Genomic DNA, 25,296 nt, shown 5'->3' with positions numbered 1-25,296 from the left:
ATGGTTTTAAAGCTAAAAGGTGCCAAAGATCAACAGTGCTATACCCTAAAAAACAACCCGTCAATCTCCAGGCCTTAGCCATTTGATAGATTGAAGCTGCTGGTAATTTGGTGTAAGGTTGCTCACAACTCCAAAGCAGGAGGAAGGAGAAAGGGATATTTCAATTCAGAAAGTAATGAGAAAAATAAGACAGAGTCACCTCACTATAGGAGGGATATGGAAGCATTGGAAAGGGTGCAAAGGAGATTTACCAGAATGCTGCCTGGTTTGGAGGGTAGCTTTTATGAGGAAAGATTGACGGAGCTAGGGCTTTTCTCTTTGGAGTGGAGGAAGATGAGAGGCGACTTAATGGAGGTTTATAAGGTGATAGGGGGGATAGATAGAGTGGACGTCCAGAGACTATTTCCATGGGTGGATGTAGCTGTTACAAGGGGGCATAACTATAAGGTTCGGGGTGGGAGATATAGGAGGGATGTCCGAGGTAGGTTCTTTACTCAGAGAGCGGTTAGGGTGTGGAATGGACTGCCTGCTGTGATAGTGGAGTCGGACACTTTAGGACCTTTCAAGCGGTTATTGGATAGGCACATGGAGGACACCAGAATGACAGGGAGTGGGATAGCTTGATCTTGGTTTCGGACATTGCTCGACACAATATCGAGGGCCGAAGGGCCTGTTCTGTGCTGTAGTGTTCTATGTTCTAGAGTAAAAGTCACTTCGGAAAAGAGTCAATTTAGAGTTAAAATGCAAAAGAGAGGGGAAAAAATGGTCAAAAGATCTTTTACTTTTATGCTAAATTTAGCAGTTTAATAGTGAAATTGCATTAAAGTTACAGCATGCTTTTTATGTTATCTCGACAGTGTGGACAATGCTGGTTCAGTCAGTCCATGATTATACGTATTAAAGAAAAGAAAATTGTGGATTAGATAACAGAAAAAGTGTTAGGGACTGGACTAGAGCCAGCAGCAAAGCTCCTCACTGATATTGGGGGGAATTTGCTAATGATGAATTTTGGGATATTTGTGAGAACATGAATATAATAGTTATGAATACAGCTGCAAAAATCCCATTTAGTAACGGGGTGTGAGAGAGAAACCATGCTGGGATAGGTTAAGTGCTGCATAAAATGTTGGCAGATCGGCCAAATTGTAAATGAACTTCAGTTTAGCATGGACTGTCCATACAAAGAATTCACTACAGATGGATGGGTGCTACAGTCCATATCAGTCGTTTTTTGGTAGAAATTTCAAAATTCTATCAGGCACTAATGATCATCCTCCAGCTTAGGAGGGGACTGTGATTAGCTCTGCCTTTCATCCCGGCTCTGGGTCACTGTCAGTGTGGAGTTGCACATTCTCCCCGTGTTTGCGTGGGTTTCGCCCCCACAACCCAAAAAGATGTGCAGGCTAGGTGGATTGGCCACGCTAAATTACCCCTTAATTGGAAAAAATTTGCCTTTTCTGAGCATTTGAAGGCACTGCACGCAGGCAAGAGAGCATTCCTTCAAGCAGAAATCTCAAAGAATTCAGAGCTTTGAGGCACAATGTACGGCCATCGGAAACTATTTTCAGACAGCCAGACATGGCACACAATAGAAGAGATGGATTTAATGAATGGAAAGGTCCAGGAAAGTTATGGGTACAGAAGGTGAAAGATTCAGGCACAGAATACAAATTTGTAGATTCAAAAGAGGTTATTGAAAGTACTGAGAAACCAGGTAATTCTCATACACATGTTACGGAATTATTACAGAATTATGAGGACCAGATCACTGAAATTGACAGGGTGCCTGAAGGGGGGCATCATAATTCTGCTGAATCGGAAGAGGCTATTTGTCCCAAAGGACAAACTGCCTTTGGTACTAAAGTGACACACTTGCCAGAAGGGTACATTCAGTGGAAGGATGCAGCTATTGTGGAGAGAGCAGGGAAGCCCTCCATAAAATATAAAAACTGGTTGAATGTACAAGATTAAGAGAAGGTGGTTAGTTAGGCCCATGGATTGGGAACATGAAGTACAAAAATGGGGAGCACAGAAACGTAGTGTCACTTCGGACAATAGGTCTGGCAGTGAACGTTGCCATAGGAGGAGATCAAGAAATGTTGAAAGAGCATCCCCTAACAGGAGGGGCAGATCAAGCGATAGCAGTCCGGAACGGGATACAAGGCAAGATAGAGGGCGTAGCTTAGCAAGGTCAAGAAGTATGGCCCAAACTAGGAATACTATTCGGAGCAGAAGCTCATATGATCGAGAGGTCTTCCAACAAATCAGGTGATAAATTAATAAAATATGCAAAACAGCAAGAACATTTGGGATGTACACAGTGGTGCCAGATAGGGGACACTGAGTTTGATCACATAGATGGATGTGCATGGACAAGGCGCTTCCTGATGTAACTTGTAAGGCCAAAGCCAGGCTGGTGGCTTGATGTTTTGAGGAAAACTTGGGTGACCAACATGTGAGGATAGATTCACCCACGTCAGGAAAGGCTATTTTGAAGATCTTCTTGGCTATGTGAGCCACAAATGCTTGGGAATACAAATAGATAGACATTAAAGCTGCTTTCTTACAGGGATAACAGCTTCAAATATATTTTTTTCTTCATCCTCTGAAAGAAGCGCCAAACACAGGAAGAGTGCTCTGGGAGTTGAATAAATGCTTATATGGGTTGACTTTGTTAAAGTTGGGCTGCCTTCAGTTGAAAGCAGACCATGCAATGTTTTATTGGCACCATGGGGGGAACCTTTCAGACATCCTGGAGGTGTCGGGTATGACCACCAAGAGGTCGGAGGTTCTGAGCCAAATTTGGCATGATACACTCTTTGCCATAGTAACATTCTGCTCAATGTAGTCCGACAGTGTGCAGTCACTGGTTACAGAAACAGAAACGTAGAAGGCAGGAAAGAGTTCACATTTCAGGTCAATTACCTTTTTAGCTCACTGGGCTAAATCGCTGGCTTTTAAAGCAGACCAAGCAGGCCACCAGCACGGTTCAATTCCCGTACCAGCCTCCCCGGACAGGCGCCGGAATGTGGCGACTAGGGGCTTTTCACAGTAACTTCATCGAAGCCTACTCGTGACAATAAGCGATGTCATTTCATTTAATTTCATCACAGCCTTTGCAGTCATTGCCCTCCCTCTAGTGGCATAAGAATGACACTGCTCTTTCAAATAAAACTAAAGTCACTATAGTCCCAGATGACCATAGGCTGCTTTGTCCTTTGAGGGGAGAGCTGACTGGTGATGATTTAACCTGAGGCTCACCAAAACCTCAGGCAAGGGGCAAGATTGAATTGAACCCACGGTGTTGCCGTCACCCCGCATCACACACCGGTTGTCCAGACATCTGAGCTAAATCAACGAACATGAAAAGAGATGGGAGGGGGAAAAGTTGAGAAGGTAACTACTCTGTCTAAGGCTCGCTCAGCATTTTGGTTTCAAGAAAAATAGCTAGCCTGCAGCTCAACCAGCACAGCTGAATGGCTTCTCGGATAACAGGGAGAAGCAGGTCTTTCCCAAATTAACTGCACACAAAACAGTGCCCCATTTAATACTGGATCTTCATCAATACCTTCAGGACGATGAAGGATCTCAACTTGTGCTACAACAAGGAAAAGCTTAATTCGTCATTAAAACATTGATGTTTCCCCCTTGGGCTGCTTTAGCACAGTGAGCTAAACAGCTGGCTTGTAATGCAGAACAATGCCAGCAGCGCGGGTTCAATTCCCGTACCGGCCTCCCTGAACAGGCGCCGGAATGTGGCGACTAGGGGCTTTTCACAGTAACTTCATTGAAGCCTACTTAGAACATAGAACATAGAACAGTACAGCACAGAACAGGCCCTTCGGCCCTCGATGTTGTGCCGAGCAATGATCACCCTACTTAAACCCACGTAACCCGTATACCCGTAACCCTACAATCCCCCCATTAACCTTACACTACGGGCAATTTAGCATGGCCAATCCACCTAACCCGCACATCTTTGGACTGTGGGAGGAAACCGGAGCACCCGGAGGAAACCCACGCACACACAGGGAGGACGTGCAGACTCCACACAGACAGTGGCCCAGCCGGGAATCGAACCTGGGACCCTGGAGCTGTGAAGCATTGATGCTAACCACCATGCTACCGTGAGGCCCCTACTTGTGACAATAATGATTATTATTATTGATTGACAGGCAAGGGATATAAACTGATTGATCGTTTACATCACTTAGTTAGTTTGCATCGAAAGTGACGTGTTTCTCCATTTTTCCTGCACCCCCATTAAAGCAAAGAGCCAGTCTAATTAGCCAGTCCAATGGTGTTGACCCTCACTCCCTCCATGAGTACAGACCATTAAACTGTGTACATTCTCCATTGCTTCAGTCACCCAAAAATCGGGACTCTTTATTCACTGTTGCGATGAGCCTTGACCGAAACAATTCTGATCAAGCCTTACTGTTCAACCTTAAAACATCCCGCTCTCCAAGATGATTCCTTCCTCTCCTGAGGGCATTGATTAGATTGAAATACACAGAATATAGAGCACAGAAATGGGGCATTCATCCCACTTAATCTGCGCTATTTTTATACTACCCAAGTCTCTTCCCATTCTATCCATCTCACCTTCAGCCTTTCAGCATTAATAATAATAATCTTTATTGTCACAAGTAGGCTTATATTAACACTACAATGAAGTTACTTTGAAAAGACCCGAGTCGCCACATGCCGACGCCTGATCGGGTACACAGAGGGAGAATTCAGAATATCCAATTCACCTAACAGCACGTCTTTCGGGACTTGTGGGAGAAAACCAGAGCATCCAGAGAAAACCCACGTAGACGCAGGGAGAACGTGCAGACTCCACACAGTGATTCAAGCTGGGAATCGAACTGGGATCCTGGAGCTGTGAAGCAACAGTGTTACTCACTGGGCTACTATGCTGCCCAGCTTTCTATTCCCTTTCCTCTCAAGTACCATTTGCTTCCAGCGCGTGTTGTGGTTGTGAGTTCCACATTCCAACCTTGCTCGGAGTAAAGAAATTTCTGCTGATTTCCCTGTTGAAGGTATTAATAATCACCTTGTATTTATACAGAAAATGCTGGAAATATTCAGCAAGTCAGTGTTATGGGCGTCTGGTCAGTCCTCAACAATGGCTAAGATACTGAACCAGACACATACCGTTTTTAAGTTTGAAGACTGTGCAGAAAGATCGATATGTTCCAGGAGTGATAATATAAGAAATAGGTCTTGGTTATTTTATAAACAAACTTATTAAAATAACATTTTTAAAAAATCTCTCAACTCTTACTTCAGCTAACACTAATAGATTACATGTAGTTTCTTAACCTTAACATACAGGTTCCCATTAAACCACACTAAACATGAAAAGGCAGCTCTTGTTCCACTTACACAAAAAGACTAAGGCAATACTTGCATTTACCAAACTACTTTTCTTCTGTTAGGGACAATTGTTCAGAATATTTTTTCCAAGTCTCCCTCAGCGGCAACTTTCATTACCTCACTGCTCAGTTTCCTTTTCTGGAACTGTTCAAAACAGCATTTTCTGTCTAAGCTCCACCTAGTCCCTCAAACAAAGGTTCTCCCCTGAGGTGGCCAGACATGAATCAATTATCGTTATCTGGGCTATCTTGTTTCCCACTCCCGTTTCTATAAAATAATAGAATTATGCCGATCATATGTAACTAACCTTTCATTGATGGACAAATAGGTCATCAGACTCTGTGATGGGCTGATGGCTTATCAGACAAGGTTGCCCTGAATGACAATTGTTCTCGAGTGGATCACCCTGGCTGAAGCGGGGCATACTCACTGAGAGGTTCAGTCTGAATAGGACAAGGTAACTCTGGGTGTGGGCGTATTCCTCTTACTCTGCTGCTAGTAATTTTTTCCTTCAGCCTGTTTAACCCTCAAATTGCCAGCTACATCGTGGAAACCATTTTTGGACCCAAATTCCTATATCTTCCTATCATCTGTGGAGTGAGAAGCCGAGTTAACATTTCGGGTTATGTGCAGGCAGACCCAGAATTTAAACTCTGCGTTTCTCTCTGCCGATGCTGCTAAATCGGCTGACTGCTTCCAGTATTTTCTTTTGCTATTTCAGACTTCCAGCATCTGCAGTATTCGGTTTTCATCTAGTTTTGAATTCTCCCATCAGAGGAAGCATTCACTCCACATCTACCCTATCCAACCATTTCACATGCTTATCAGGTCCCCTCTTAAGTCTTCATAACTGTTCAATCTTTCGTACTATTGTGACCTCTGCAGCATCCTTAAAAATCTATTTTTTGTACCTTCTACAGTGTCTTGATGTTCTTTTTGCCCCGAGGTGTCTTTACCCTTCTATCATTAATTAAAATGTAGATAATGGACGCAATCTACGTGAATGGGAACAGTGTCCCATAACGAGTGCATTTGACTGGGTATTTCAGAGTGCCGTGAAACCCCTACTATCGAATGGAACTCTGTTCCTATTCGGGTAAATCAGGGGCCTCAGTGGGGAAACTCTCTGATGAGGCCGCATTTAGTACTTTTTTTTCGCTTGCCGGAACTCTTCAGTGCAGAAGGAGATGGGGGAACAAGTTTTCCCATTCCATTCCCACCTCTCACCACCCCCCCCCCCCCCCCCCCCCCGGGACACGATCCCTGAATCCCCCAAAGCCCTAACTTACCTATAAGGGGATCTTCAGGCCCCCACGCACTTCCCAGCACCCACACAGAGCACCCCCCGGGCCTGATCACCGTCGCGGGAAAAATGCAGCTTGCCACTCCAGCCTGGCACCACAGCAATGCCCGTTCCAGCTCACAGCGCCATCTGGGCACCTTGGCATTCCCAGGCTGGCACTTAAGTGGTAGTGGCGTTATCAGTGTCTGGGTGCCACCCCGCCCAGAGGGCAAACACCTGGGTGCCTCCAATCCCCTAGGAGACCCTCAGGAGTGTTGTTCTGTCTGGTCCCTGTTTGTGGAGACAGCACTGAACGGCGCTTACCCGAGGTCTCCAAGGTGAAGGGGTTACATCCTTGGTTAGATCATGGGAGTGCATGTTAGAGTGAGACGAGCTGTCTCACTCTAATATGCAGATTTTCCTAATGTCTTTGTGTGCTATGTTATGTTCTTCCTCACTGTTTGATTTACCCCCAGTTTGCAAACATTTGAAAATTCTGATGAAGTTACTTTTTCCCTAGTTCAGATCATTAACACACTTTGGAAAGACCATAGACCATAAGACATAGGAGCAGAATTAGGCCACTCGGCCCATCGAGTCTGCTCCGCTATTTAATCACGGCTGATAGATTTTTCATCCCCATTCTCCTGCCTTCGCCCCATAAACCCTGATCCCTTATTAATCAAGAAGCCATCTATCTCGGTCTTAAAGACACTCAGTGATTTGGCCTACACAGTCTTCTGCGGCAGAGTTCCACAGATTCACCACCCTCTGGCTGAAGAAATTCCTCCTCATCTCTGCTTTAAAATATGAGATAACTCCACCCCAAGCACCAACTCAGGTTGGAAAAGTGGTATGTAGGCCACCAGCAGCGCTGCTAGCTTTTCCCAGTGAAATTTTGAACTCTCTGAAAAGAAAAATCCAGGAGACGGGTCCCACGATGTCCAGCTGGCGGGGCAGGCTGAACATCAGCTTTCAAAAGATCAGAGCACCATTTTTTAAGGGCATCCCAACTTGCACGGCCTGAGCATGACCCACTTCCCCTCCCCCAGGGGATGTACTTACCTGTGCGCCCCTGTCGAATTCTGTTAGCCAGTTCCCTGTTTTCAAAACCCTGCCACAGGGGAAGGGATCTCCGGCCACCGAAATGGGAGGGGGGGTATTTTTTTAAAAAACTAATTTACGGGATGTGGGTATCGCTGGATAGGCCAGCATTTATTGCCCATCCCTAGTTGCCCTTCAGATGGTGGTGATGAGTTACCTTCTTGAACCGCTACAGTCCTTGGGGTGCCACTGTGTTGTTAGGGAATGAGTTTCAGGGTGTTGCCCCAGCGACATTGAAGGAGCGGCGATCTATTTCCAAGTCAGGATGGTGATTGACTTGGAGGGGAACCTCCCGATGGTGGGGTTCCCAGGTATCTGCTACTCTTGTCCTTCTGGATGGTAATAGTCATGGGTGTGGAAGGTGTTATCTGAGGAACCTTTGTGAGTTACTGAAGTGCATCTTGTAGATGGTACACACGGCTGCCACTGTTTGTCAGTGGTGGAGGGTTTGAATGTTTGTGGAAGGGGAAGCAGTCAAGCGGGCTACTTTGTCCTGGATGGTGTTGAGCGTCTTGAACATTGTTGGAGCTGCACTCGTCCAGGCAAATGGAGAGTATTCCTCCGTTTACGTGCGAGAGGGGTCTGAGCACTCATCCTTGTGCAATGCTCATTTCTACCCTTCTCCAATCAAAATGGCCACCCATTATCTGCTTCCTGTTTTACTGTAAATTTGCTATCCAATCAACTATATGTGCATCGTCATGAATAATTTATCCTGGGTTATAGAATCCCTACGGTGCATGAAGAGGCCATTCGGCCCATCGAGTCTGTACCGACCCTCCAAAAAAGCACCTTACCCAGGACCACTCCTCTCCCTATCCCCTTAATCCCACCAAACCTTTGGACATTAAGGGGCAATTTAGCATGGCCAAAGTTAGTACAGAACTGGCATATCACTGAAAGGAGAGCTATGTTGCTGAGGAATTCTTGCATTTATCCTGTATGATTCTAAGTGGTATGATTCAAAATCCAATCAACGTAACCCTGCACCTCTTTGGACACCAAGGGACAATTTTAGCATGGCCAATCTACCTAATATGCACATCTTTGGACTGTGGGAGGAAACTGTGTGGTGACATGGTAACACAGTGGTTAACACTGTTGCTTCACAGCAGCAGGGTCCGAGGGTCGATTCCCGGCTTGGGTCACTGTCTGTGCGGAGTCTGCAAGTTCTCCCCATGTCTGCGTGGGTTTCCTCCGGGTGCTCCGGTTTCCTCCCCAAATCCCGAAAGACGTGCTTGTTAGGTGAATTGGCTATTCTGAATTCTCCCTTAGTGTACCCGAACAGGCGCCAGAGTGTGGCGACTAGGGGCTTTTCACAGCAACTTCATTGCAGTGTTAATGTAAGCCTACTTGTGACAAGAAAGATTGTTCTTATTAACTGGAGCATCCGGAGGAATACCACGCAGACACAGGTAGAAAGTGCAAACTCCACCCAAGGCAGGAATGGAACTGGGTTGCTGCTAACCTAAATCTAATGAGAAAAACGCAGGAAGATTTTTCATGAAGGAGCGAGAAAGTTAATGAGAAACCTAAAAATAAATAAACAGACTTGTACAAAATTGTAAATGAGTTCACTGAATACAGGTTTCACTAGGTTGGGGTATTTAACTTCTCAGAAGAGTTAAAAATAAACATATATAAAGCTATACTACAAGCCAACATATAAAGCCAGCCGGCAAGAATTAAGTAAAATAGTTTCTATTTCAAAATATTAGTACCTGGAGATGAGACAAAGTGCAATGAGAAAAAATGTACTAAATATTTTCAATGTCCATTCAGTAAGTGAAATTCAAACATTTGACCATCATGGAGTGTTAAATCCTTCAAACCCAAATCTGGGCAAGACTCGAATGCTGTGCCTGTATCTGATATCACTAAACAAGGCAAGAAATGACCACTAGTGCCTCACCATCAACCTCCAATTTCTCTGATCTTCATTTTAACACTTACCTGATTTCTCTCTAATTCCTTGTGAGCTAAACCAGCCCCTTAACATCAAGGGGCTGTGTGCAACATCATACCCATGTATATTCCTCTGCTTAGATCAAGACTCATCAGATCAAGACTATCTAACTCACTATTTCCCAAGACGGGCATTCCAACCCATCTCAATCGCTTCTATCATTTTAAAGCTTTTAATGACTCACTGTTGGCATCCCTTAACATCCACATGCACTTCCTATTCCTAAATATTGATAACTTTCCAGACAGTACAGACATCTGTCTTTTCTAAAACAGGCATTTCATAAAAATAATCGACGGGCTAATTTCCTCACTCTTAAAAAAAGCTGACTGTACAAAACAAGAAGAATGCACAAAGGAAATTAATATAACCACATACATAACGGTAGCAAAGTGGAGGCAGCATGGTAGCACAGTGGTTAGCACAATTGCTTCACGGCTCCAGGGTCCCAGGTTCGATTCTCGGCTTGGGTCACTGTCTTTGCGCAGTCTGCACGTTCTTCCCACGTGTGCGTGGGTTTCCTCCGGGAGCTCCGGTTTCAATAAGGTCGCCTCTCATTTTTCTAAACTCCAGTAAGTACAGGCTCAATCAACTCAACCTCCCCTCATAAGGAAATCCCTCCATACTCAGGATCAACCTAGTGAACCTTCTCTGGATTGCCTCTAATGTCAGTATATATTTCCTTAAAGGGACCAAACTGTTCACAGTATTCGAAGTGTGCTCTAACTAGTGCCTTGCATGGTTGAAGCAAGTCTTCCCTATTTTTATACTCCAGTCCCTTTGAAATAAAGGCCAACATTCCATTTGCTTTTCCCATGACCAGCTGAACTTGCATGCTATTTTTTTGTGATTCATGCACGAGGACCCCTGGGTTCCTCTGTGCTGCAGCTTTCTGCAGCCTTTCTCCATTTATATAATAATAATCAACCTAAAGCTTCATCAAAGAAGTAGGTTTCAAGGAGTGTCGCAGGAAAGAGAAGCACAGAGGTTTACAGAGGGAATTGTGGAACTTAAGGACTTTGCAGCTGAAGCCTACGGTGGAACGATTAAAATTAGAGAGGCTCAAAAGGCCAGAATTAGTAGGGCGTAGATATCTTAGTCATACAGATTTACAGAACAGAAAGAGGCTCTTCAGCCCATCATGTCTGTGCTGGGCATTCTAATTCCATTTCCACCACTTAGTCCATAGCCTTGAAATGAGCATTTCAAGTGCTCATCTAAATGCTTCTTAAATGTTGAGGTTTTCCACCCCTGTCACCCTTTCAGGTGGAACGTTCCTGATTCCCACCACCCTCTGGGTGAAAAAGGTTTTCTTCAAATCCCCTCTAAATCTCTTGCCCCAGTACCTTAAATCTGTGCCCCATGGTTTTTGATCCCTCTGTTAAGGGGAAATGTTTCTTCCTATCCACCCTATATTTATCAATCATAATCATATACACCTCAATCCGGTCCCCTCTCAGCTTTCTCTGCTCTAATGATACCAATCTCAGTCTATCCAGCCTCTCTTCATATCTGAAACGCTCTAGCCTGGGCAACATCCTGGTGAATCTCCTTTGCACCCTCTTCAGTGCAATCACATCCATCTTATAGTGTGGCGACCAGAACGGCACACAGTAATCCAGCTGTGACCTAACAGGCATTTCATACAGCTCCAACATAAACTTGCTGCTCTTATATTCTATGCTTCGACTAATAAAGGCAAGTATTCCATATACCTTCTTAACCATCTTATCTACCTTTCCTGCTGCCTTCAGGAATCTTTGGACGTGATCCCCAGGGTCCCTCTGGTCCTTTGTACTTCCTAGCATTTTACTGTTCATTGTCTTATTACTCCTCTGCTAGTACAGGATAAAGGTATTGCTGGAAAGAAACACATGTTGCCAAAGCATATATTATGAACGTTTTGAAATTTGGCATTCTTGTGTTTGTCCTGACATGACACTTTTGGCAATGTGTCTCTCTTTTCAGCAATGTCTTTATCCTGCAGTCGGTGAGGACTAACAAGGCAAGGGAATACACAATCAACGGTTGGACACTCGGAATGATTAGAGGTAAGGAAGAGTGAGGTACAAAAGGGATTACTACATGTCTGATGTCAATGAATTAACCTAGCTAATTGGAAAACCACTGTTGATCTAAACTATCTTTAAATTGACCACTGAATGGCGCACATTTTGTTTACAGCAATATTGCATTACTGAGTTTTTCAACAATCTTATTTCACAGCATAAAAAGTGCGGCCACAAGTGGACTGTACTTACAACATTGGTAAAAATTTCTCTTCGGCGTGGTGAAGCACTGGCAAGGACCACACATTTCCCAACAAGTTTGGAAATAACTGGATTCAGCACCATGATGCCTGTCAACCAATTTTAAGTTTCAGTATTCTCACTGCCTGCAAAGAGTAAAAAGAGAGGTAATTATAATAAACTCTGTAGCCAGCCAATATATCATACAAATTTCGACAAACACCTGGTTACACCAGCGCAGGTCAAAATCTGGAGCACCAAACACCTTAGAGAGAGACAGAGCGAGATCAGAAAAGGCCCTTCAACTCATCGAGTCTGCACTAACAATAACTACTCCTAATCTCACGCTAATCCCCGTTACCAGCATTTGTCCCATATCCCTGAATGTGATCGTGTTTCAAGAGCTCATCCAAGTGATTTTTGTAAGTCGTGAGGTTTCCAGCTTCCACTACCTTACCAGGCAGTGCATTCCAGATTCTCACCACCCTCTGAGTGAAACAAAAATTCTCAATCTTTCAAACGTGGTTAAAATTTTAAAATATTTTTGTCCCAACCCATTGTAGCCACTGTAGCCACCTAAAATGGACGCTGAGCTGCAAAGTAAGCCAAGCGCTAAGACTGCAGGGAAAAAGGCAGTTTAGCCAAAACAGCAGTCTGCAAAGAGAGCATTTTGCATTCTGCAAGTAGCAGAAACCAGTTTGGGCTCAGGTGAGAAGACCTTAGTTAGGTGCAAATGGCAAAACGCTTTGCATACTAATAAGGCAATCAGACCTGAACACCCACACAATAGAAACATTTGACTCTGAATGGACACATTTGAACCAAGGCCCAGACATCGAGGCACCAGAAACCTCCAAACAAAAGGGCATAAGAAACGCCCCCCCCATCACGGAGACCCCCTCGCATTGGGGAATTCAAACAGTATCGATGAGGAATTGACCCAATAGATAACCAAAGGTAAAGCCCGCCCAAGAAGAGGGAAGGACATTGGGGACCCCTATAAATATAGACCCCCACACATGGTCCTGTCTGTTGTTTTCGTGCTCCGGCCCTGACCAAGAACTTGAAGCTGTATCCTGACTCCAGCCGTTGAGCACCAAGCCGCCGAACCGTAAGTGCCAGTACGACGCTCGCTACGCGAACTAAGCCCGCTAGACCCCCAGTGACCAGCACGCTTTCTGAAGGTTGCAGCCCAAGACCGGGACGAAGGCCTCGCTCCCTGACCTTGCCTGTTCCTGTGTAGTTAAGTATTCTGTTTGCTTAGTCTAGTCATAGCTTAGTCCCTTAGTGTGTGCATGCGTATTTATTATAATTGTATAATAAATATTGATCGTTTGGAACTTACTAATCGGTGTATCGTTTTATTACTTTGAACTTGACCTTGGAATATATGTGAGTTGTCTATATGGCAACTGGCGACTCCTGAGCTGAAAAATACATAAGACAGAGCCTAGTGGTGTTAAGCACACGGCCTTTAACACAGGCAAGTTAATACACCCCAATAAACGCGCTTTACACTCATAGCAAAACGGGCAACATTTAGTGGCGACTTCCTGACGGGACACGGTTGTAAGTGGAAACCCCACACCGTCCAGGACCCTGAAATTTGAATTAGAACTCCAAATTACAGAGAAAGTAAGAAAGTAAAGAAAATCACAAGTATTCAAGGTGTTCAAACTAATAAGCGTAATTCGGAAGTGTGTTTAGTGCATGCGTACTAACAGGGCTGTAAGGTAAAACTGAAAGCATTTTTGTTGCGACAAACTTTCGGTAGTTTCGTGAACGGAACATAGTGTAAGCCGTACCCGTTTCTTGAAACACAACCCCAGCAACCCCCGTTCCAAATTAACTAAAAGAGAGTCAGAGAAAATGGCCATGCAGGCAATGGAACGTCTGATGGATCCAGAAAGGTTTGTGGTCGCAGCGACCAGCAGCAGTAGCAGGGTAGGTCAGTGTCCCACGTGGGAGCTGGAACTCCGCAAATATCTGCAAGGAAAGGGATGGCCCCTTTGGAAAGAGTTTTGTTTGAATGAGGAGACAGGTCCCGGAAGTATAGGACATACTTGGTGGGAGAACCTCTCTCAAATTCACAAAAAGAACCTTAGTAAAGCACGTAAGCCGATGGCGATTGTGTCCTGTTTGGCACAATTGCGAGGCACAGAGGAGGTCGTCAGGACGCTCCGGGCAGATTTAGAAGAAAGGAACCGAATGAGTAAGGTCGATGTCAGGGACATTGAGAAGGAAAATCTGGATCTAAAAGGGAAGTTGGCAGAGAAAGGTAGAGAGGTGGATGATGCCAAGAGGGCACATCAGTCTTGTCTAGCCCATCTCAGCAGTTCCCAGACCCAGTACGAAAAGGCCTATCAGGACGTGCAACGTGCCGTCCTGATAAGAGAAGAATCAGAGAAGCAGGTAGAGGCTTTGCAGAGGCAATGCTCTGATCTCAAAGCAGCTTTGAGAGCACTCCATGCTGCAACCACAGAGCAAAGGCAAAGTACTGTGGATCACGCGAAATGCAGGAAACAGATTGCAGAGCTGCAATCGCTGCTTTCGGTGCAAAATGGGTTCCAAAGGAACCCAGTTAGATGGAGAAAATGCCCCAGATTGGCAAGAATTAAGTGAGACAGCGCAGCGTTATGTTCAGGGAACATGTGCGCCAGCAGCGCAACAGAAAAGGCAAGCACCCCAACCCCCTACAGATCAGATCATAACCGCACCCATGAATCCCGTAACCACGCAGAGAAAAGCTATAACAGAAGGCGCACCAGATATAACCTACACCACCCCCTTAACTGTAACCCAGCTCAGGGACGCATGTGAGAAGATCACTCCGTTCCTCCCCACCGCAGACCCCCACCAGTTCTTTGCTAAAGTAAAGCAGCAGGCTACAATGTACGGCCTGGATGAGAGAGAGCAGGTTAAGCTCACCGTGCTGAGCTTAGACCAGTCAGTAGTAGCAGCCCTCCCCGACACACAGAACGTTGCCGGAGGCACCCTAGAGGAGATGCACACCTCCATTTTAGATGCCATAGGGTATAATCGAGGTGACCCCGTAGAAGGACTTAATAAGTGCCGGCAGAAAAGATCCGAACACCCCACAGCATTCGCAGGAAGGCTGTGGATTCATTTCAACGCAGTTTTCGGCGATTTAAATAGAGCGCATTTGAACCAGGAAAATATGGTCAAATGGACGCGCACCATAATCTCACACGCGACAGAGGCAGGACAGAGCGCTTGCAACAGTTATGACCCCTCAGAGGAGGCCCATAATGAGAAGTGGGTCCTGAAAAGATTGTCCCGCATTTGGCAGCAATCCGTCCACAATAAAACAGCATTTATAAATCCCGAAGAGCAGGCAGATGCAGACACGAATCCAGTTAAAACACATCAAAACCCTGCATGTGTAAATGAGGGAAGGAACAGCCCACAGCAGATCAAGTCAAAGGAATGTTTTAACTGTGGACAATTAGGACATTACGCTCGAGAATGTCAAGCCCCCCCGAAACAGCAACAGAATCAGCCCACCAATGCCCCCCGAAGCAGCAATGAAGCCAACAGCCCAGACCCCCCTCTCAGGGAACAGTACACAAGGGAACAATGCACCAGAGTGCCTGCTCCACCTTATGTGCCTCAGGGGTCATGTTACAACTGTAGGCAGCCAGGACACTTCTCCCGAGATTGCAGGAGACACCCAGCACCAGCTAGACCCGCCCCCAGATATGAAAGAGAACACCACCCACAGCAGCTACAAGGTCCCAGCTGCCCCATGCAAACTATGAGTGCTTACCCACCACTTCTCATGGCAGGGATACCTCAGCAATGCCAGTTCATTTTTGTTTCTCTCCTTCCCCTCTTCTTCGGTCACACTGCACTGGCTCCGTATGCTAGTTACACCCCAAGCCACATGTAATTTATAGTACCCTTTGTTCTGATGGAACCTGTACGTTGCATGTTTGTTTGTATGTGTTTGTTAAATGTTCAGTGTTTAAATTTAAACAGCTTTTCACAGCCCCACGCCACCACTGATGGAACCTGCACGTATGTTTGTCTTCGTTTTATGTTTGTTTTGTTTCAGGAATGTAAATGGTTCAGTTGGAGGATGGACATCTTCTTTTCAGCTGAAAAGATTGTGACCACCTCACATATACGTTAGCTTGTCCGCCGATACCTTTGAGAACTTCGGTTCCAAAACACCAGTTTGATTGGAGATCTTTTCAAAGTTGTAAGGCTTGTGACCACCTTACCCACCCAATAGTTTCTCTGCCGAAACCTCTGAGAACTTCTATGGTGAGCAGCTCACCGTATCGTCTAAAATATCTGAAGCCCAGCTCATTTCTTTCAGATGAAGGAGCATCTTGGCTCCTCCATTGTTTTTAGGTGCCCCTCTATTCGGTGAATAGAGGCTGCAAGTCACGGTTAACACATTCGTACCCGTTTAATCCAGGTTACTCAGGCAGTGGACAAACGGCACTGAGGACCCGCCCTGTCTGAGAACCAACCTTGGTCAGCCAAGCTCGGGTATGGCACAGCACGCCCTACCCGGGGATCCCATCCAACTCGTACCCGTAGCGGCCCATACGCAACTCATTCGGACGTTTCTTTCAAAATTTTGTTTTCATTTTTCGTTAGGTAGCCCTTCGGCCGCCATCCCACATGCTATTTACATCCAGGAACATTCGGATGGTAAACTAGCAAAGCCTGCGAGACGGCTCGCAGGAGAAGGATTGTTAGGTGTATTCTGGTCTTCAAATTCGCTTTTGAAAAAAAAAAATGAGGGGAGTCACAGGGTGTGACTTGGCCAGTCATTTTTAAAGGGTCAATCGGAATATAAAAGACAGATGCACTAACAGGTAAAGATCTTAAACTGTGTATTGACAGATACTGTGCTTGATCCCATAGCTTTCGAAGGAAGAGATAGGGATCGAAGCAAGGATTGTCCATACAGGAGGAAGAAAGAAGGAAGAACAAGTTGCAGATGATGGAAGCTCACCTATTGCTTTTAACTGTTATATCTGTTTGTGTGGAAGCAAGACACGTTTCCCCCACAACCCCCACAGTAAATGTTTCCCTTACAGCCACTCCCCAGTGCTCAGCTCTGATCAGTGAGGTTCAGACCTGGTGCACAAAATTTATGACATGGTACTCCATGTCATACGTAATCGAATCACTACTGGTGATTGCGATCCTCGTTATACTTGTACAGACCCTCAGGTTGAGGAAGTGGAAGAGGAGAGCCTCCCGTTCCTGCCCTTCCGTCTATGGAGTTCGATCTCCTATTTTCCGATTTCATCAATCCCCTTTGCCCCATGATGAATAAAGCACTGTGTAATGAATAAAGAAATGTACCCATGTATTATATTGTCCTGAACTCGACTGCCGAGTCAGGAAATGTTATGTGATGTGGTATGAATGGATGAGGTTTAGTCTGTAAGGAAATGTTTAAGTTAAGTTAAGGATAATTGTGATAGGTAGAGGTTCCCGTTTTTGGTAATGCATGTCCCCTTTGACATAGCGCCAAGTAGAGATGTAAGGTAAAAAAATTTTCTTCCCATAATTAAGGACAGAGTAGACGCTCAGGAGCTTGCCGAGGTCAGGGAACACAAAGAAGGAAACCCAGATGCACTCAAGGCAACGTACATAGGTGATCCTTCACAATATTTTGATTGTGAGGATCACAAGGAGGGAATGTAGCCACTGTAGCCACCTAAAATGGACGCTGAGCTGCAAAGTAAGCCAAGCGCTAAGACTGCAGGGAAAAAGGCAGTTTAGCCAAAACAGCAGTCTGCAAAGAGAGCATTTTGCATTCTGCAAGTAGCAGAAACCAGTTTGGGCTCAGGTGAGAAGACCTTAGTTAGGTGCAAATGGCAAAACGCTTTGCATACTAATAAGGCAATCAGACCTGAACACCCACACAATAGAAACATTTGACTCTGAATGGACACATTTGAACCAAGGCCCAGACATCGAGGCACCAGAAACCTCCAAACAAAAGGGCATAAGAAACGCCCCCCCCATCACGGAGACCCCCTCGCATTGGGGAATTCAAACAGTATCGATGAGGAATTGACCCAATAGATAACCAAAGGTAAAGCCCGCCCAAGAAGAGGGAAGGACATTGGGGACCCCTATAAATATAGACCCCCACACATGGTCCTGTCTGTTGTTTTCGTGCTCCGGCCCTGACCAAGAACTTGAAGCTGTATCCTGACTCCAGCCGTTGAGCACCAGCCGCCGAACCGTAAGTGCCAGTACGACGCTCGCTACGCGAACTAAGCCCGCTAGACCCCCAGTGACCAGCACGCTTTCTGAAGGTTGCAGCCCAAGACCGGGACGAAGGCCTCGCTCCCTGACCTTGCCTGTTCCTGTGTAGTTAAGTATTCTGTTTGCTTAGTCTAGTCATAGCTTAGTCCCTTAGTGTGTGCATGCGTATTTATTATAATTGTATAATAAATATTGATCGTTTGGAACTTACTAATCGGTGTATCGTTTTATTACTTTGAACTTGACCTTGGAATATATGTGAGTTGTCTATACGGCAACTGGCGACTCCTGAGCTGAAAAATACATAAGACAGAGCCTAGTGGTGTTAAGCACACGGCCTTTAACACAGGCAAGTTAATACACCCCAATAAACGCGTTTTACACTCATAGCAAAACGTGCAACACCATCTTCAACAAAGGTATAAAAGTACACATCAAACGAATCCAAAATTGAGAATGTTTAAGCAAGCTACGTTTGTTCCTGATTGAGCTGATGTTCTTAATTCAGATCTATGTTTAAGCTTAAATAAAACTTTACATCCTTATTTCGCTGTCAAAGCCAACAAGAGATGCAAGATGAGCCTGGATCTAAACCACAGTGAATTCCAAACTTTCAATCTAAACCCTGCTCTTTAAAGGTTCAGCAAACACAAATAAAATACACATGCACACTGACATCACAGCTCCGACAAGGTCACTGACCTGAAACATCAAATCTGATTTTCCTATCCACAGATGCAAACAGACCTGATAACTTCAAGCGATTTCTGTTTTTTGTTCTGACAGCAACACACAGACACAAACCAGAACCACACTAACAAACACTAGTCTATACAGTGGCACATTTACAGGCAGTGCCACAATCACAGACATGTGCCGCCACTGACATACGCGCAACCACTGGCACATGTGCACACAACAGACCCTGACACGCACATACAGACCCTGGCACGCACACACGTACAGACGTACAGACCCTGACACGCACACACGTACAGACCCTGGCACGCACACACGTACAGACCCCGGCACGCACACACGTACAGACGTACAGACCCTGACACGCACACACGTACAGACCCTGACACGCACACACGTACAGACCCCGGCACGCACACACGTACAGACCCCGGCACGCACACACGTACAGACCCCGGCACGCACACACGTACAGACGTACAGACCCCGACACGCACACACGTACAGACGTACAGACCCTGACACGCACACACATACAGACCCTGGCACGCACACACGTACAGACCCTGGCACGCACACACGTACAGACCCTGGCACGCACACACGTACAGACCCTGGCACGCACACACGTACAGACCCTGGCACGCACACACGTACAGACCCTGGCACACACACATACAGACCCTGGCACGCACACACGTACAGACCCTGGCACGCACACACGTACAGACCCTGGCACGCACACACGTACAGACCCTGGCACGCACACACGTACAGACCCTGGCACGCACACACGTACAGACCCTGGCACGCACACACGTACAGACCCTGGCACGCACACACGTACAGTCCCTGGCACGCACACACGTACAAACCCTGGCACGCACACACAGACCCTGACACGCACACACGTACAGACCCTGACGCGCACACACGTACAGACCCTGACACGCACACGTACAGACCATGACACGCACACGTACAGACCCTGACACGCACACACGTACAGACCCTGACACGTACAGACCCTGACACGCACACACGTACAGACCCTGACACGCACACACGTACAGACCCTGTCACGCACACACGTACAGACCCTGTCACGCACACACGTACAGACCCTGGCACGCACACACGTACAGACCCTGGCACGCACACACGTACAGACCCTGGCACGCACACACGTACACTGAAACGCACACACACAGACCCTGACACGCATACACATACAGACCCTGGCGCGTGCACACACACACCGTGACACACACACACACACCGTGACACATAACACAGACCCTGACACATAACACAGACCCTGACACATAACACAGACCCTGACACATAACACAGACCCTGACACATCACACAGACCCTGACACATCACACAGACCCTGACACATCACACAGACCCTGACACATCACACAGACGCTGACACATCACACAGACCCTGACACGCACACACAGACCCTGACACGCACACACAGACCCTGACACGCACACACAGACCCTGACACGCACACACAGACCCTGACACGCACACACAGACCCTGACACGCACACACAGACCCTGACACGCACACACAGACCCTGACACGCACACACACACCCTGACACGCACACACAGACCCTGACACGCACACACAGACCCTGACACGCACACACAGACCCTGACACGCACACACAGACCCTGACACGCACACACAGACCCTGACACGCACACACAGACCCTGACACGCACACACAGACCCTGACACGCACACACAGACCCTGACACGCACACACAGACCCTGACACGCACACAGACCCTGACACGCACACACAGACCCTGACACGCACACACAGACCCTGACACGCACACACAGACCCTGACACGCACACACAGACCCTGACACGCACACACAGACCCTGACACGCACACACACACCCTGACACGCACACACACACCCTGACACGCACACACAGACCCTGACACGCACACACAGACCCTGACACGCACACACAGACCCTGACACGCACACACAGACCCTGACACGCACACACAGACCCTGACACGCACACACAGACCCTGACACGCACACACAGACCCTGACACGCACACACAGACCCTGACACGCACACACAGACCCTGACACGCACACACAGACCCTGACACGCACACACAGACCCTGACACGCACACACAGACCCTGACACGCACACACAGACCCTGACACGCACACACACAGACCCTGACACGCACACACACAGACCCTGACACGCACACACAGACCCTGACACGCACACACAGACCCTGACACGCACACACAGACCCTGACACGCACACACAGACCCTGACACGCACACACAGACCCTGACACGCACACACAGACCCTGACACGCACACACAGACCCTGACACGCACACACAGACCCTGACACGCACACACAGACCCTGACACGCACACACAGACCCTGACACGCACACACACAGACCCTGACACGCACACACACAGACCCTGACACGCACACACACAGACCCTGACACGCACACACAGACCCTGACACGCACACACAGACCCTGACACGCACACACAGACCCTGACACGCACACACAGACCCTGACACGCACACACAGACCCTGACACGCACACACAGACCCTGACACGCACACACAGACCCTGACACGCACACACAGACCCTGACACGCACACACAGACCCTGACACGCACACACAGACCCTGACACGCACACACAGACCCTGACACGCACACACACAGACCCTGACACGCACACACACAGACCCTGACACGCACACACACAGACCCTGACACGCACACACACAGACCCTGCCATGCACACATACAAAATGCAGACCCTGACACACACATACAGACCCTGACACACACACATACAGACCCTGACACACACACATACAGACCCTGACACACACACATACAGACCCTGACACACACACATACAGACCCTGACACACACACATACAGACCCTGACACACACACATACAGACCCTGACACACACACATACAGACCCTGACACACACACATACAGACCCTGACACACACACATACAGACCCTGACACACACACATACAGACCCTGACACACACACATACAGACCCTGACACACACACATACAGACCCTGACACACACACATACAGACCCTGACACACACACATACAGACCCTGACACGCACACATACAGACCCTGACACGCACACATACAGACCCTGACACGCACAGTTACAGACCCTGACACGCACACATACAGACCCTGACACGCACACATACAGACCCTGACACGCACACATACAGACCCTGACACGCACACATACAGACCCTGACACGCACACATACAGACCCTGACACGCACACATACAGACCCTGACACGCACACATACAGACCCTGACACGCACACATACAGACCCTGACACGCACACATACAGACCCTGACACGCACACATACAGACCCTGACACGCACACATACAGACCCTGACACGCACACATACAGACCCTGACACGCACACATACAGACCCTGACACGCACACATACAGACCCTGACACGCACACATAGACCCTGACACGCACACACACAGACCCTGGCACGCACACACACAGACCCTGACACGCACACACACAGACCCTGACACGCACACACACAGACCCTGCCATGCACACATACAAAATGCAGACCCTGACACACATAAATACAGACCCTGACACACACACATACAGACTGACACACACACATACAGACCCTGACACACACACATACAGACCCTGACACACACACATACAGACCCTGACACACACACACAGACCCTGACACACACACATACAGACCCTGACACACACACATACAGACCCTGACACACACACATACAGACCCTGACACACACACATACAGACCCTGACACACACACATACAGACCCTGACACACACACATACAGACCCTGACACACACACATACAGACCCTGACACACACACATACAGACCCTGACACACACACATACAGACCCTGACACACACACATACAGACCCTGACACACACACATACAGACCCTGACACACACACATACAGACCCTGACACACACACATACAGACCCTGACACACACACATACAGACCCTGACACACACATACAGACCCTGACACACACATACAGACCCTGACACACACACACAGACCCTGACACACACACATACAGACCCTGACACACACACATACAGACCCTGACACACACACATACAGACCCTGACACACACACATACAGACCCTGACACACACACACACAGACCCTGACACACACACATACAGACCCTGACACACACACATACAGACCCTGACACACACATACAGACCCTGACACACACATACAGACCCTGACACACACATACAGACCCTGACACACACACAAAAACAGACCCTGACACACACATACAGACCCTGACACACACATACAGACCCTGACACACACACATACAGACCCTGACACACACAAACATACAGACCCTGACGCACACACACATACAGACCCTGACACACACACACATACAGACCTTGACACACACACACATACAGACCCTGACACACACACACACATACAGACCCTGACACACACACACACATACAGACCCTGACACACACATACAGACCCTGACACACACATACAGACCCTGACACACACATACAGACCCTGACACACACACATACAGACCCTGACACACACACATACAGACCCTGACACACACACACATACAGACCCTGACACACACACATACAGACCCTGACACACACACATACAGACCCTGACACACACACATACAGACCCTGACACACACACATACAGACCCTGACACACACACACATACAGACCCTGACACACACACATACAGACCCTGACTCCACACAGCCTGGCACACACAGACCCTGACACATACAGACCCTGACACACACACACCATGATAAATAGCTTTGTCAATGCAGTCCGCTCGTGTCCAAACTTAGCAGAAGTTCTCTCCTGGGGGGGGGGGGGGGGCTCTCACAGCGATTCCTCTCCCGGGGACAGCCTTGACATCCCCACACAATCCGTCGCCCCCACCCCCGGGTTCCCGTTCCCTCTCCCTCTCCCTCTCCATGTCTTACCTGTTGTTACGGTGGAATGAAGGGACTGAGGCCGGTGCAAAGGACGCCTGCGCAGTGCTGAGGGTCCAGTGCGCAGGCGCGAACGAGTTTACACTGCGCCAGGGCCGGCCTGGCTCCTCCCTCCTCCCGTCCTGGGGGTGGACCTGTGGTTGAAATGTGGCCCAGGGGTGGAAGGGGAAAGTTCAAGACAAAGTGGTTCAGAGAGTGTCTTGAGTTCTGAAATTAGAGCTGAAGATTTATTTCCAAAACAAACTCCAAGTATTTATTATTCATTAGTCCTGCGAAGCAATGGCGTGCAGATTCACCAGACTTATCAAGACTTCAAGGGCCAAATTATGAGGAAGGAATAAATACCCTTATCTTTTATTCCATGCAATATAGAAGATATATACGGGTGATTTGTTTAAAGTTTTTAGAAATTTGTAAGAAATTGATAGAGACAATAGAAATTGTAGTGATCTGTTATTATTATGTGCATGTACACAAGGGGTTAATGAGTAATCAGTAGCATCACATGATCACGAGACCGCCGGACCAACTGGAGTATAAAAAGCAACCACAATTGGGTTTTTGGCAGTGTCTCCGGTGCACTACGACCAGGACAATATCAGAATAGTTCAGATGGCTAATGGAGTTACATATAGTTATTGTAGTTAGATCTTGTTAACCTTATCACTAGTATCAAAGTTAAAGTAAAGAACTCATGCACTTGTTGTTATAGTTACACAATAAACCTTTGTTGTTACTGGACGAGTTTGAGTCTTCTTCATTGAGGTTCAGAAGATCTCACCATCAACCAAGTATTGAGTAGCACGAGTTACCTACCACACAGGTAACAAGACAGAAATGTTTACATTGTGGTGAAGTCTTGGAACAATAACTTATACAGCACACTCCACAGTCTCAAAGCACTTTACGTCCAATGCAGTCACTGTTGTAAAGTGAGAAACACAGCAATCAATTTGTGCACAGCAAGGTCCCACAGTTATAGATAGTTCATAGAATTTACAGTGCAGAAGTAGGCCATTCAGCCCATCAAGTCTGCACCGGCTCTTGGAAAGAGCACCCTACCCGATGTTAACACCTCCACCCTATCCCGATAACCCAGTAACCCCACCCAACACTAAGGGCAATTTTGGACACTAAGGGCAATTTATCATGCCCAATCCACCTAACTTGCACATCTTTGGACTGTGGGAGGAAAC

At 47.2% G+C, this 25,296-nt stretch overlaps 1 protein-coding gene across 1 annotated transcript in view; it reads right to left on the bottom strand.

Moving 5' to 3' along the window:
- The window catches only part of asmtl (acetylserotonin O-methyltransferase-like), a 71,000-nt gene extending 46,815 nt beyond the window's left edge, over positions 1 to 24,185 (bottom strand). Inside the window, exons 1-2 of the mRNA XM_038818116.1 lie at positions 24,092 to 24,185; positions 11,996 to 12,129 (exon numbers count right to left, since the gene is read on the bottom strand). Coding sequence (XP_038674044.1) covers positions 11,996 to 12,088 — 93 coding nt within the window. The 5' untranslated portion in view covers positions 12,089 to 12,129; positions 24,092 to 24,185. The remainder of the gene's footprint in view (positions 1 to 11,995; positions 12,130 to 24,091) is intronic.
- Between the last annotated feature and the right edge of the window lie 1,111 nt (positions 24,186 to 25,296).

The sequence above is a fragment of the Scyliorhinus canicula genome, chromosome 14 (assembly GCF_902713615.1).
Source record: "Scyliorhinus canicula chromosome 14, sScyCan1.1, whole genome shotgun sequence".
NCBI classification, from domain to species: domain Eukaryota; kingdom Metazoa; phylum Chordata; class Chondrichthyes; order Carcharhiniformes; family Scyliorhinidae; genus Scyliorhinus; species Scyliorhinus canicula.
Note: the sequence above shows the minus strand (reverse complement) of the source record. Positions and strands in the feature narration are given on the sequence as shown.